This window comes from Lycium barbarum, chromosome 7, assembly GCF_019175385.1.
Source record: "Lycium barbarum isolate Lr01 chromosome 7, ASM1917538v2, whole genome shotgun sequence".
NCBI classification, from domain to species: domain Eukaryota; kingdom Viridiplantae; phylum Streptophyta; class Magnoliopsida; order Solanales; family Solanaceae; genus Lycium; species Lycium barbarum.
In genome coordinates, this window is record NC_083343.1 from 124929475 (window position 1) to 124945695 (window position 16221).

The 16221-nt window shown below is 32.1% G+C and overlaps 1 protein-coding gene across 2 annotated transcripts; it reads right to left on the reverse strand.

Moving 5' to 3' along the window:
* Positions 1 to 3002: 3002 nt before the first annotated feature.
* LOC132604183 (O-fucosyltransferase 16-like) lies at positions 3003 to 10677 on the reverse strand. Of its 2 annotated transcripts, none has more exons than XM_060317553.1 (10): positions 10351 to 10677; positions 8615 to 8665; positions 8433 to 8521; positions 8185 to 8261; positions 6831 to 6919; positions 6515 to 6698; positions 5356 to 5537; positions 4816 to 4918; positions 4002 to 4333; positions 3003 to 3927 (listed from the first exon to the last, which is right to left on the reverse strand). In XM_060317553.1, exons 1-10 carry the CDS (start codon positions 10383 to 10385, stop codon positions 3432 to 3434), a joined length of 1638 nt encoding a protein of 545 aa, XP_060173536.1. In that variant the 5' UTR covers positions 10386 to 10677; the 3' UTR covers positions 3003 to 3431. The 2 variants fall into 2 exon arrangements, with proteins under 2 accessions (XP_060173536.1, XP_060173535.1); XM_060317552.1 differs by having other exon boundaries at positions 8433 to 8526.
* Positions 10678 to 16221: the final 5544 nt, after the last annotated feature.

Genomic DNA, 16221 nt, shown 5'->3' on the forward strand with positions numbered 1-16221 from the left:
CAAATGGTGTGAGGTTTATTTCCCCCATAATTCAGTAGATTTAAAGCTTACATTTTTATGATCATAAATTGGGTCTATCAATTATAAAAATAAAAATAAGAAAAGAATCACATAACTTATGTCAATTACGTAAAACATAAAGTAAGTAACAGTTTTTCATATATGAGTATTATTCATAAGTAGGAGCTCAGGTTCGATCTTGAGACCTTGAACAAATAAACACGATTCCTAACCAGTGTTTCACTTGACCTAGTTTGATCATGTGTTTCATCAGTTAATATTAGATATATTTTCAGAATTATACAAATAATATATCGAGTTTAGTCGAGTGACCATGTGTTCACGTGACCCAAATTTTATACCTAAAATTGCCTCTGATTGCAATCATGTTCTTTTTAAGAAAATAAAGAACACAAATTTTCTAAATTATAACTATTCAATCTCCATTTTAGTATTATCTTCATTCCAATTTATCTGGCATCATTTGCCGAACATAGTGAATTTTAAAAATAAAAAAATAAAGCTTTAAATATTTATGTAGTTATATTATCTCATTAGTCATAAATGAAATTTTAAAATTAAATTATTTTTAAATATAAAAAATAATACTTTTTAAGATGAAGTTGAAAAAATTGTATCACATAAATTAAGAGGAAAAACAATTTCCTCGAAAATATGGAATTACTCCATATATAGGGGACTCTTTGGTTTTACTTCGTTGTGAACATTTCAGCCAATGGCTTGACGTCTGTTGCGGTTGTCTGGTGTAAGTTGCTAGGTGAATGTACTAGTTTAATATGAATCCACAGAACAAAAGTGTAATGGTGATATGGCAAAGATACATGCTGACGGTGGAAATTCCTAACTCGCCACATGACTCCTGACACATGTTTCATGGTGAAAGCTAGGCCACATGATCATGATGTACATAGAAAAGAGGACAAGAATAAAATGTTTGGTTTAATACATTACTAACCCTTCGTATTTGATACTAGTCGTAATCTTCATTTAGACGAACTATAAATTTGATGTGCATAATTAAATGGGATGATATTTTAATCATAACTATCTATTTGACGCTTGAGAGCACGCGTAAATAATTTTAAAAGTTTGAACCAAATGTGTCTAATATGAACATTTTCTCGTGTGTCAACGTATTCAATTAAAATAGATCGTAGTTGATGTCTAAATAAAATTTGCCCATAAATTTAAGACACCAATTATTAAGCCGAAATGTTTCACCAAAAAAAACATTGTTGAAGTAGAAGAAGTGGATAATCAAATATGGTATGTCGTGTGTGTTTGGATAAGCTCAAAATGAGAAAAAGACTTCGTTGACAAAACATTAGGCGAGTTATAAGGGGCGAACAAAATTTCAAACCCCACAAAGGCTAGATTTTAGTCAAAATCACAGAACTTGGTGGCGGCATACTCGCACAAAATCATATGGTTGGCAAATCTAAGAATTGGCCTATACCAAAGTTCTCACAACCAGCAATATGGCCTTACCCCACAACCACAAGTACGTCAGGTAAAAAACTCGTATTTGATAGAACGAAAATAATCTATTCTTAACAGTTTTTTTTTTAACTCCCGACAAAACCGCAGCAACTATCTTTTGAGTCCGTACTCTTAACAGTTAACAATTAAAGTTTAAATATATAATTTTATTATTGATTCAATTATATATAAACAATTTTTTAAAAAAAATTGTAACTTTAAGTACAATGCTCATTTTAGTTGTTAATTAAATTTTAAGAATAATACATAAACAGACCTTTAAACTTGGCCTCAACTGACAAATATGTCTTCCAACTTTGGGTGTCCACAAGTAGACACCTCAACTTGTCTCCACTTTGTGAACACTCCAACTTACAAAATGATCATCTAGACACTCCAAAATTTATGTGTCACGTCAGCAATTGTGTTTACGTGTTCAACTTTATACAAGTTGAGGCACCTGCTTGTGCGCACCCAAAATTTGAGGTCATACTTGCCAGCAGAGGTCAAGTTTGAGAACCTGTTTATGTATTATGCCTAAATTTTATCGTATTGTATTGGTGTGATTGCGTTGTTACCTTCTTCTTTTTTTTCTTCTCAATTTGCCTTTGCTTATTGTTTAATAATTTTATTTTATCCTTTACTTTACCCTTTTTATAATAACCCTACCCGGTACCCTACTTTTCTTTATAATATTAAATTTTATCCTTTCATATTGCTAACGTGCGACATTATGTAACGATGAAAAATGATACAGTCTATCCAAATAATGTATTCGTCAAAACAATACAATACAAACAAGCTGAGCTGAGACCATTTTTGTGAATGCAGCTGCAGCCCCACACACTGCTCCCTCATGGTTATTGCCTTTGGATTCAGAAGCTTATCATGTAGCTACGAGCTGTCTTTCTATGTTGCGTTTGGGTTCAAAAACTTTGTCAAACTCAAATCCAGAACTAACTATTAGCGACATTATGTTTCAAAACTAATCCAGTTGGTTTCGAGTTTGGTTGGGTTGATTTCTATTTTAGGTTTCTAAAACAGATTATGTTAATTTATGCTAATTTATGTGGGCGCAGACAAAATTAAGATAGAGGGCATTTGCAGACGTTGCAAGTATAACAAAAATAAAAGCGTACATCTTTCAGTAATCTAAACTCATAGCCAACGACACAACTATTTATGCTCATACCGCACCTTGAACTTTGGAAATTGGATTTTTTCAAGAAATGAAAGTGGCTAGAACCATGATCATACGACTGAATCACCCTGAATTAAAACGATAACTGCATAAGACTAAACAGAACTCAGTTCAAACCTATGAATTCTACAACAACTACTACTAAGCCTCAATCCCAAACAAGGTGAGTCAGCTATATGGATCCCCACTTCTACCTTTAAGCTCAGTCATGTCATCTTCAAACGTATGGATCTACCAAAAGACAAATGCAGGTTATATTTTAACTCTCGACGAATGTTTACCCAACATAGTTAGTACGTCAATTAGCAATTAACATTCTCATTCAACAAAGTTAGTAAGTCAATTAGCAATTAACATTCTCGTTTATGTATACAGACTGTTGAACACTATACCAGTAAAAAATTTCTCCCTCAGGAGCTCCATCTTAGCGGCTACACTTTCTTCACGTGTTCAAGCATTATGGATCCGAGGTCTCCAAGCTACTATAATTTCTAGCTCCCGCCCCCAAAGATAAGCTCACCAATATCCAGTAACTCTTAAACAGAATATCTCTAGGAAAAGTCGATCCGCGTTACTGTGTTGTCAAGGCTTCAGCCGCAGAATCAGTTTAGACCAAAATGGCATTCAAAATTGAACACGTTGAAGATAGGTTAATGCCCGAATAACTCATTTACGGAAGGGTGGTTTATATACAAGCAACCCCTCTTAAAAGGCAATCTTTGATCCTTTCTTAATCTGAAAGCAACTCATCCAACTCAGTCTCCTCAGACATGAAAGGGTCGTAGTCAGTACTTGTTCCATTGGACGAAGCTTCAACCTGTGACCTACTAAGTGAAACTTCGCCTGGAGGGCTGTCCTCATCATCTTCATCCTCAGGATCAGCCATTTCTGGCTCATCGTCTACATTTTCATCATGAACAACTGCCTCAATATCTTTCTTCATATCATCCCTGTCTTTCTTCTTAGCTACATTGCCTTTACCAATTTTTTGACGGCCCCAATCCATTTTCTTTTCAGCCTCAGAATCCTCACAAATGCACGATGATGGATTTTCGTGAAACTCACCCCTGCCTGGCCTCACCTCCTTGGGCTCCCCCATGAATCCTCTTTGAAATGTACGTACTCTAGAAGAAAATTCTTCCCTTGTCATGTTATTTCTATTTAAGAACACACGGTTTAGTTTCTTAGCATTTGGGCGAATGGTAGGTTTATGACCAAAATATCTCCTACATCAAAAAGAAAAGATATATCAGCCAGAATCTAAATATAATTTGAAATGCCAGAAAGGGAAGCAGCATACCTTCGTCCTGCCAAAATTTTTGCCATGTTTCCATTGTTATTAGTGACAAATACATCACTTTCATCACAAACTATGAAGTCAAGAGCAGCCATTCTAGAAGAATATGCAGAAAACGGTTCCAACTCTTCCTTGCTGGCAATAGTGTCCTTGGAGTAAAATTTTGGAAAAAGGGCCTTCAACGGAGCCAATGTCTCTTCACCTCCATACACTTCACCAGATGCTACGTAAATATGAACGTCTTTTCCATATCCAAGTCCTCTTAGCATCAAGCCAACTTCTTCAGGAGTAAGAGGGCATCTTCCTTGCCTCCTTGCCTTATCCGGGTTGCTGCTCTGCACATGTATTAAAAAAAAAAAAGTTTAAACGCACTTCAGTCCTTGGACTACTGTATCATATGGTGTGGAAGAAGGGGAAATTGCCTCCATTAAACATCCTCATAAAAGCTTCTCTCTCACTTGGTGTGTGTATTCACATTTCTTTGTGTATTGACATTTCTTTCTCCTAATATTGTTTCTATACACACACCCCAACAACATAGAAATGGAGAGAAGAGAGGAGAGAAAGAAAGATATCTAGGCCTCACAAGGATGACAGAAATCCAGTTTATTTCCCAGATTATCCACTGTCACTCTTAATCTCTTTTTGATAGATCTTTTACTTTGTGTCATACAAAATTGAAAATCAGAACACAAGTGAGAGATATAAATACAGAAAAACATGCATAAGTGGAGCAAACAATCAGATCTTTAAACTGCATATATCTTGATATTCATTATGAGGAAATGACCAAAACTTGAAACTTTCAGGGTCTCACATGTAAAGTTTTCCACCTCCGCCGTATCTTTCCCAGTTCTGTCCTCTCCTTATCCCCTCCACCATAATAGCATCCAGAGAATGCAAGCATATCAGGCTCAAACCTGTAAACAATACACTATAAGCAAAAATTTTGTTCTCTAGAATTCCCAAATTGCAGCAAAGCATTTCCTCCCATCAAAAGTGAACATGTCAGCGGAAAAAGAGAATACATCAACTAAATTATCATGGGAATTTGAGCCAGTCATCTCATATGTGATAGGAAAACTATCAAGGACTACATTCTTCCTACAAAATCATCATATGTTACAAACAAACATAACATTTCATTTCAGCTTAGGAGCATCTGTGAACAGTGATTGCTATTAGACAAACTCTTTAGTTTACTGAAGGGTGATACGTGCAATAAAACACACACAGAAAAATGCCCAGGAGTTGCATTGATTCTTCAGCCATAAGGAAATGGAGGACGAAAGGAAAAGACAAAGAAATAAAATAAGAAACAGAAAATCATTAAATCAAGTGGGATCTTATGACTAACCTTAAGTGAAGGGCAATATAATGCTTGCTACTCATCCTCATCCGCTGTACCAATTTCTCACCCATTTCAAGTATAGGGTCAGCAAACTTCAGGGCATGATAATTGACCCTGCATCTAAGCTTTTGCAAATCTGTATCCAGCTTATTAGCAAGTCGATAGTCAAACTTGCTGATCTGTACAGCCTGTCACAAGAAGCAGACTGCTAATACAGGTCTGAGATATCAATAATAAACAACACTAATAGACAGCATACAGGAAGGAACAATCCCCTGTTCCCTGCAAGCAGGAATAAACTAGATACTTCCTGTTATTTGAAATAGAGGACTGGTTTTCCACTTACTGTACAGGCAATTGTATTTTTTGGGTTAAGACCCAAAATAAACATATTAGATTTAGTGAAGCCTCGGGGCCTAGTTCTCTTGAAAAACAATTTTCAAACATTTAAGGCTGATAAACTTGAGAAAATATACTAACAATAATCTCCTCAACCTCCACTCTAAAAGAGTTAATAACAAAATCTGGATACTTAAAAGATAATTCCTGATGGAAAGCTTTTCTCATGCATCCAAATGTTACTAATCCTATTGTCTTAACATCCTAACCACTTACCAGCTGTACAAAGTATTGAACTTGGACATAACATATAACAAATCCTTCTGTTAAGTGTGCATTTTTGCAGTACCTTTTTGGTACCAGCTTTAATAAAATATCATTATCTTATCAAAAAAAAAAAAAAATCCTTCCCCTAAGCCTTGAGCATAAATGAGTTTTACTACTCATAACCAGGCTAATTCACGATTCTTCAAAAACTTTAAAACATTTGCATTGCTTGCATTTGAATCAATGATCACTTTACCAAAGTATCAATAAAAAGTAAAATTTGGCAAGAAGTTTGAGGCAGTACACAAGTATGACTCAACTCCTTATTCCAGTAAGTTTTAGAAGTCCAGTTACAAGTTACAACAACTGAAAAGGATGCAAAAATTTTCGGAATCTTATAGGGTTCATAGTAAAACTCCTGAGATTGAATGTAAATACTCCAAAAAAGTAACGAGCAACAACTCAAAGTACAATAAAGAATTAACAAAAGTGTGCTTCTCAGATATGTTTTTTTTTTCATCCACAAATTACTAAGAAATATAAGTGTCTTGAAACTCACATGTTTTTTCATGAGTACAGGCAATACACGATTTATATAGCATCTCTCATTGCACTTTCTAGGAACACGCATTCTATATGGCGCCCATATCTGCCCTCTTCTAAGCGGAAGGTCTTTTATAATTGAAACATCTGTTGTTAGATGTTTTATAAACCAATCAACATCAAATATATCAGAGAAGTCACTGCAAGAGAAAAGGAGAGCATTTCACTTTCACAGTTACATGCAGGATCCTTAGCATTTTAAATGTACATATATTCAGTGATGGTTGGAGAAACCAATATGCAAGAAAATATATCATTCTTCTAATACTCACCTAGAATCTTTCCAGAAAGACGTCTTGTCCAACTTTGGAACAACAAGAGTAGCATTTAAAATGCGAGCAGCAACAACAGCATCAGTTATCTGCCATAAAGATGGGCCAGCTTACACTGTTAACAATTGAAGATTCAACACTTTCACATCGTTCTTGTAGTTTGGTTCCAGCAGAAAGCTAAAGAAGACAGATGATAACAGAAAGGAGTGCCAACTCAAAGGGCCGTATATTCGGAAAAACATAGAATTATCAGAATCATTTTACATATAGAGGAGCCAATTGCCTACTTTATAAGCATCTTGGACCTTAGACTCATCAGGCATGAATACAAATAATTCTTGTAGGGAGTATTTGACAACCTATATTAGCATGAACTGGTAATTCATAAGTGCATCTTCTGTAGCCAATTTAACTTAAAGTGCAAACACCTATAGCTCGCTTATCAAATCCCAAAACATGATTATGCAGACATATTTTCCATAACTGGATATGAAATTTGTCCAGGAGATTCATAATCATTACTTCTCTTTCACATCAAATTAGGTGCATCTTGAAGTGCTAAAGAATCAATGATCAATCAACCGATCAGCTATAACTCAGTCCCAAATTAGTTGCAGTCGTTTACAAATCAAGGATATCTTGCAAAAACTAAACATTTACAACAACATTGATAAGACAGAAAGCCAAAAACTGCATATAAAATTCAGCAACACTCGAACGACTATTAGATGTTGTGCCCCACCAGCTGAACAAAGCCTCCACTTACTGGTATAGAAAACCTCATAATACATGGAAATTGTTCACTGTGAAATCTAATGCCTTAAATTGTCACTATGTGCTTGTGTTTATAACAATACCAACAACTATGTCCTAATACCAAACTAGTTGAGTTGGCTAAAAGAGTCTTCTATATCCATCCAGCTTCATTTGGACCTCTTTATTACAATACCCATCCCAACCCTATTAAGGGTGCTGATTTTTCAACCCAGGTTCCAATGTAGCTGTATCCAGAAAAGCACATCCGAAGGCATTTTTATGATGACATTCCTCATAAATAGACTAGTTTTACTATTACATACCTAAAGCAACCTTATTCCTTTATTCGGACTTGCATGTGCATTAACTATCTAGAATTAGAAAAAACAAGTTCATTTGAACTACCCCACAAAATATAACAATCACTAAAACAACTACCTTATTCGTCTACTGGTGTTAAAAAAATTTAAAAAATTAAATTAAATTAAAAAAAAAAAAAAAAAAAAAAGAGTTTCTTGTTTAGGATCTCATTCTTGTTAGTCAACAAATTAAAAGACAAATCAGATTTGAAAAACCAAATCTGGAAATATTTTCTTACACCAGTTCTCTGTTGGTTAAGACCTCCACTGGTCACAATCAACAAGTATCGATTTGGATGTGTGATGGCTTCGGCTTCTGCGATTTGAAACAGTAAAAATACATAATCAGACTTTCAATGATCAAATTAAACTTTAATAATAATTCCTTTAATATACATAAAACACACTATAACCAGCTGATTAATTTTTCCCAAAAATGGAAAATGAATGCTACAAAACAAGATGAGTGTTTTTAGAGTTTACGCACTTGCGAATTTACTGCTGGCATTACTGCATCCATAGAAGAACTTCGAATTTCTAGAACTCCAGAGATCACGATTATGAACTCCTCCTCCACTGATCTAGAACTCAACAATCAATGCACCACATTAGAAACCTTAGATCTAATCAAATTACAACGAAACCATAAGATTCAGATCAAATCCTAACCCGAAGACGAAATGTAGGAACTCCAATCTCATTAACACCACCTTTGCCTCCCTACAAATAACAAATCATATATGAATCAATCGATTAACTACACATCAATCAAAAACTAGTTGGAATCAGCTAACAGGATTAATTCCTCTGCTACATAATTTGACTTTTAACGTTATTATGAAAATGATATGCAACTATTAGGGAAACATCATTTGCTCGTAAGCGTGAATGATTAACAAATAATGTAATTAAATTAACAATTTATTATACGAATCAATCAATTAACTACACCTCAATCTGAAACTAGTAGGAATCAGCTAAGCAGATTCATTCCTATACTACATAATTTGACATTTAACGTCCCGAAAATGATATGCAGCTATTAGGGAAATAGCATTAGATCACGATTATGAACTCCTGCACTGATATAGAACTCAACAATCAGTGCAGAAGTTCATAATCGTGATCAAATGCTATTAGATTTAGATCCAATCAAATTACAAGGAAACCAATAAGATTCAGATTAAATCCTAACTTTCCTACTCTACAATTAGCAAATAATATAATTAAATTAACACTTCATTGTACATCAATTAATCAATCAAAAACTAGTAGGATTCATTCCTCTACTACATAATTTGACTTCTAATGTTATTACGAAAATGATATGCAACTATGCGGAAAATACAAATAAATAACACTTTATCGTATATAAATCAATCAACTAACTACACCTCATTAAAAAACTAGCAGGATTCATTCGTCAACTACATAAATTTAAGTTTTAACATTATCATGAAAATGATAAATAGCTATTAGGTTCAATATTTGCAAATAAGCGTGATTGATGTACGTACTGAGGAATCAACACTTTATCGTATATGAATCAACCAATTAACTAAATCTCAATTAAAAAAACCACTACGATTCATTCCTCAATTACACAATTTGAATTTTTTTAACGTTATTTTGAAAATGATATGCAGCTATTCGGAAAATTACAAATAACAAATAATGTAACCAAATTAACACTTAATCCTATATAAATCAATCAATTAATTAAATATCATTGAATAAGCTAGTAGGATCCATTCCTCTACTACATAATTTAACTATCAATGTTATTATATGAAAAATGAAATGCAGCTATTAAGTAAATATCATTTGCAAATTAGCTCGATTAATTAACATACCGAGGAATCTATCAGAATCAATCAAAAACTAGTAGGATTCAGTCCTCTACGACATAATTTGACATTTATCATTATTATGAAAAATGAAATGCAGCTATTAAGTAAATATTATTTGCAAATTAGCTCGACTGATTAACGTACCGAGGAATCCATAAGAATCAATCAATTAACTAAATCTCATTTAAAAAAAAAAAAAAAACTAGCAGGATCCATTCCTCTACTAACATAATTTGACATTTAATCTTATTATGAAAATAATATGCAGCTATTCGGAAACATACAAATAAATAAACACTTTATCGTATATGAATCAATCAATTAACTAAATCTCAATAAAAAAAAAAAATAGCAGGATCCATTCCTCTACTAACATAATTTGACATTTAATGTTATTATCAAAATAATAAGCAGCTATTCAGAAAATTACAAATAAATAAACACTTTATCGTATATAAGCGTGATTGATTAACTAAATCTCAATTAAAAATTTGATATTAACGTTATTATGAAATCTCAATCAATTAGTTAGTTAATTGTGATTAATTAACGTACCGAGAAATGTCGTAAGTGATTATTATCATCATCATTAGGAGATGGTGCAAGGAATAATAGGAAGAAAAATAGGAATAGAATAGCGAAAATTGCGGGTAATAGAAACCGGGTACGGCTGTGATAGTGGTGGCGCCGCCGTGGAATAGCCATACTACGGCGGCGATGATTAGGAGAGGGGTATTATAGGGAATACAGATTTGTTACTGTATTATTATTATTCTTTCTTCTTTTAGGTGAGAGAGGATTTTGGGGTTTTAGACCACCCCATAACAGACAAGAGGATTTGCATTGTAGGAAACGCTTGGTCTGCTCTTTTCTGTTTTTAGCTTTTGGACACATCAGTAGTATTTATAATATAATTTATATATTTTAAAAAGGAGTATTATAAGTCTATATAATTTTCTGTTTGATTTTTCAAATTGGTCAATTTTGAAACAAATTGAAACGGAGGCAGTATTAGTTTTGGATTTCCGATTAATAGTCTGTTTGACCAAGCTTATTTTTTCTCTAAAAGTACTTATTTTTTCAATAAGTGCTTATTTAAAAAAAAAGTGAGGTGTTTGACCAAGTTTTTGAGAGAAAATAAGTGCTTTTGGAGAGTAGGAGAAGCAGTTTTTCATAAGCTAAAAAATAGTTTTTGCCCAAAAGCACTTTTTTGAAAAGTACTTTTGAGAAAAATACACATAGAAGCACTTTTTAAAAGTTTGGTCAAACACTAATTGCTACTCAAAAGTACTTTTTAAATTAATTGACTAAATACAAGCTGCTTTTAGCCAAAAGCACTTTTCAAATAGGCTATAATTCAGATTTGGGGATTTAGATCCGAGATTTTTATACTAAAGGCAATTTTTTGGGAAAATTACATATATGTCTATTTTTAAAAATATTTACGAACTATTTTTAAAAATATTTACGCCAAGTAGGCTCATATTTGTGTATAAACACATTTTTTACGCTATTAAGCACTTTACACGAGGTAAGCCATTCGCCGCCACCTAAAATTATCCAGAGATTCCACTTAGACACATGAACTCAGACTTGTACCTATTGAACGTCTCTACTACTCCGGATTTGAACTACTTAGATACTTTTTTAAAAATCAATGAAAAATATAAAGTGTGTGTAGTCAACTCCCGAATAGCGTGGCAAAAGGACGGATACATAAGGACACATGGCATTTGCCCCCAAAATAATCAGTAAATAATAAACAGTGTTTTTTTAAAATAAAAATACCAATTTTAAACCTATTTAACTCATTAAAAAATAGTTAAGAAAGGAAGAGAATGGCGAAAGTTGCCGGAATTAGGAACCGGGTATGGCTGTGATACTGGTGGTGCCGCCGTGGGATAGCCATACTACGGCGGCGATGGTTAGGAGAGAGGTTTATAGGGGTATTATAGGGAATACAGATTTGTTACTGTATTATTCTTTCTTCTTTTAGGAGAGAGGATTTTGGGGTTTTAGACCCTATAATGACAAGGAGACACTTGCTCTTTTCTGTTTTTAGCTTTTGGACGTATCAATATTTTTTGAGAAAAGGACTAAAATCATCCATAATGTTTGGGTTTTGATCAAAATCATACATATTCTTTCACATGGAGCACTAATAGTACATTATGTTTGCATAAGTGGTGCACTTGTAGTCACAATCCCAAATAAATTTAACGGAAAAGAACAAAAATGCCCCTGAACTTTTAGAAAAGGTATAAAAATACCCTTTATTCATCTATTTTGCTAAAACTACCCCTCAATTCAACTTTTTGGCTCATTTATTCCCCTTGACTAACGGACAACACTAATTTTTTTAAAAAAAAAAAAAAATTAAATTGCACATGACATTTTATTATTGAAAAATTGATTTATTCTTTTAAAAAGAAATCTGAAAAATCGTTATTTGTAGAATAAGGAAAAATAATTTTTCAACATCCATTTCTTTAAAAAACAAATGTAGTAAGCCTTTTATATATATAAAAAAAAAACAGAATTGGATTTTCATTAAAACATGTGGAATTGTTTTAAGTTTGGAAAACTTTTTTTAACTGGTGGAAACCCCATTTTTTTTTTAGAAAATTCAATTTTTAAATCTGAAAAACTGATTGTTTTTTTAAGTAAAATGTGCAAAACTAATACTCCATAATTTTCTTCTAGATTTAAAAAAAGATAGTTTTCTTGTTTTTTTTTTAAACACAGTTTTTCCATAAAAAAAATTAATTTTTTCAGATTTTTATAAAAATCCAATTTTTCACATTTTGAAAAGAAAAAAAATTAGTGTTGTCCGTTAGTCAAGGTTTTACTCGTTAAATTTTTTTTTCCAAATTTAAAAAAAAATCAAATTTTCAGATTTCTTTTTAAAAGAATAAATCAATTTTTCAGTAATAAAATGTCATGTGCAATTTAATTTTTTTAAAAAAAAAAAAAATTAGTGTTGTCCGTTAGTCAAGGGGAATAAATGAGCCAAAAAGTTGAATTGAGGGGTAGTTTTAGCAAAATAGATGAATAAAGGGTATTTTTATACCTTTTCTAAAAGTTCAGGGGCATTTTTGTTCTTTTCCGTTAAATTTATTTGGGATTGTGACTAAAAGTGCACCACTTATGCAAACATAATGTACTATTAGTGCTCCATGTGAAAGAATATGTATGATTTTGATCTAAACCCAAACATTATGGATGATTTTGGTCCTTTTCTCAATATTTTTTGGTTTCATGAATGTTTGGTACGAGTATTAGCTGGCGTTTGTACATGCGATTTCATGTCATGATTTCAAAGTGATGAGATGAAAATAGCGTTTGGACATGATGAAATTCCAAATCATCCAAAAAGGCATAATTTGGGATCCCAAATCATGATTTCAAATTTTTTAAATATAAAACTTGACCTATAAGTTTATATTTTGTAAAAAAAGATTCATAAGTTGATAGATATTTTTAATAATTACTCCTACCACCCATTTACCAATCTCATTAACTTCTATCAACCGTTATTTATGTTCATACCATGTGGGAGGATTATATTAAAGAGTAGTTACATTAATATTCATGTTAAATTTTTCTCTTTATTGAACTAAAGTTTGATCAATTGATATTATATTTTTAGAAAGGCCTTCTAATATCGTATTAATTTTCTTATGAACCATGACTTGCTCATTTGATAAAATTGTATAAGAATTGAAATTTTTTTGATAGTTTTCACAATTTGTGGAGTTTTTATGTCTATAAGAAAAAATTCAACTTAAGAAATCCAAATTGCATGTCCAAATATGATTTCATCTCATGGTTTTAAATCATGTCCAATCGGCTCCTTAGTGGGTGTTTGGCCACAAGAATTATTTACTTTATTTCAGATTTTTTTTTTTCACTTTTTTCACTTTTCAGCATTTGACCATAAGAATTCCGAATACAACTTGAAGTTGTATTCCGGAATTCCAAAAACGAAAAAAAAACTTGATTTTTCAAAAAAAGTGATTTTTTCACTTTTTACAACTACATTTCAACAAAAATTACAATTTCAAACACTATGGCCAAACACAACTCCAACTCTAAAATTCCAAAAAAAAAAGAATATTTTTTTTGGTATCTATGGACAAACAGGCCCTTAGTTTTGGAATTCTGATTAATTCAGGGATTTTTCGAGTTCACGGCAAACGAGATTTTATTATTTTTTCTGTTTCAATTTATGTGGCATCATTTGACTTGAGACGGAGTCTAAGAAAGAAGGCAAGACTTTTGAAATTTGTGATCCATATGTAGCATCATTTAACTTGGGACGGAATCTAAAAAAGAAGGGAAGACTTTTGAAATTTTTGATCCAAAACAAGTCTTAGGTATTTGTGTGGCTGTAAATCATCTCATAAAATTAATTATTTCTAAATATTGAAAGGTAACATTTTTTTTTTGTCAGAGTAAAGAAGAAAGTGTGTCACGTAAATTGGACTGAGGGAATAGCTCTTGTGTGAAAAAATGAGGATATCTTGTAAGAAGATCATAAAACTTAAAAAAAAAAAAAAATTGTAAAGAGCTACAAAACTGTTTCTTCGTTTTTTTATTAAGGGCGAATTTTTTTTATTCATCCCACCATATCTCTTGAGGCGTTGCCGTGGGGCGGCGGCGATGATTGGTGGTAGGAGAAAGAGGGAGAGGGTTTATAGGGTTGTTATAGGGAATACAGATTTTGTGACTATTATTCTTTTCTTCTTTTGAGGAGAGAGGATTTTGGGGTTTTAGACCCCATAATGGACAAGGATTGCATTGTAGGAAACACTTGCTCTGCTCTTTTCTGTTTTTAGCTTTTGGACATATCCATTTTTTTTGGTTTCATGAATGTTTGGTATTAGTTTTGGATTCCTATTAATTCAGGAATTTTTCAAGTTCCTAGGAAATGAGATGTCTTGCCTTCAATAGTAAAATAAAATGACTTTTCAGATGTTATATAGTTTGATTAGACACGAATTTTAAGCAAAAAGAAATAGTTTTGAAATTTGTGGTCTAAAACAAGTCATAGATATTTTATGTGGCTATAAATCATTTCATTAAGGGTAAATGGCGAAATTTTAAGTTAAATTATTTCTAAATATAAAAATGTATCATTATTTTTTGGGTATACTAAAAAGGAAAGTGTATCACATAAATTGAGATAGAGGGAGTATCAGTTTTGAATTTCCGATTAATTCAGGAATTTCTCGAGTTCCTAGGAAATGAGATCTTTTTTTTTTTTTTTTTTCACTCTTACAATTTTCATACAAGAAAATGACTTTTTCAGATCTCTTATTATTTTATTATTTCTTATGTGTAAAAAAATAAAGATATTTTGTAAAAAGATCATAAAATTAGAAAAAAAAGTTTGTAAAAGGGTACAAAACTATTTCTCCCTTCTTTTTTTTTTTTAAATTAAGGGCGAATTTTTTTATTCATCCCACTATATCGCTTGACGGTAGTAAATCAATTATTTATAACACAGTTCATAATAAATTGAAAATGACAAAAGACAACAAACGAAGAAATATTCCCTCCGTCAAAATTTATATGACACTCTCTCCCTTTTAAGCCAGTCCAAAAAATAATGACACATTTCTATATTTAGCAACAATTTAACTCTAATATTCTTATTTTACCCTTAATGAAATGATTTCTAGCCACAACAATTTCTTTTGGCTGGTTATAGACCACAATATTCAAAAGTCTTCCTTTTTTTATTAACTTTGTGCCCAGTCAAACACCCCCTATAAATTGGAACGGAGAAAGTAATAGTTTAAAAAATTATTAATATACTAGAGTATAAATTGAGATTACACTGGATATGTGTTATTGTTGTTGTTATACTAGAGTATTTAAAAAAAAAAAACGGTGGGGGGTGGGGGAGGGGAGGGAAGAGAAACAGGAAGAAAAAAAACAAAAGCAAAAAAGAAAAGGGAAGAAAGAGGAGTTTGTTTGTGATTTGATAGATCTTTGGATTGTTCGTTACTTGAGAAGGTAAGCTTTGAAGTTGAAATAACTTGTGATTTGTACTATGGAATCTTACCCCTTTGACCAGAAAAAAATAATCCCATTTAACTTTCCCAAAAGAAATGGTAAAATATAATTGTGGACAATTAACTAACTTGAGTTTATGTGCATTAACTGTGTAAGAAATTATTTACTTGCAGTAATTCTATTTAATATGAGCATTAATTGATAACTTATAATAAATGATAAATCTAGAGCCCGTTTGGATTAGCTTATAAGTTGTCTATAAGCTGTTTTCAGTTTTTTTGAGTGTTTGACTGACCAGCTTAAAGTCATTTTGTGCTTAAAATAAGCTCAAAAAATTAATTGGACCCGTTTGGCTTATAAGTTGTTTCTAGTTTATACTGTTTCTAGCTTATAAGCTGCTTTTTT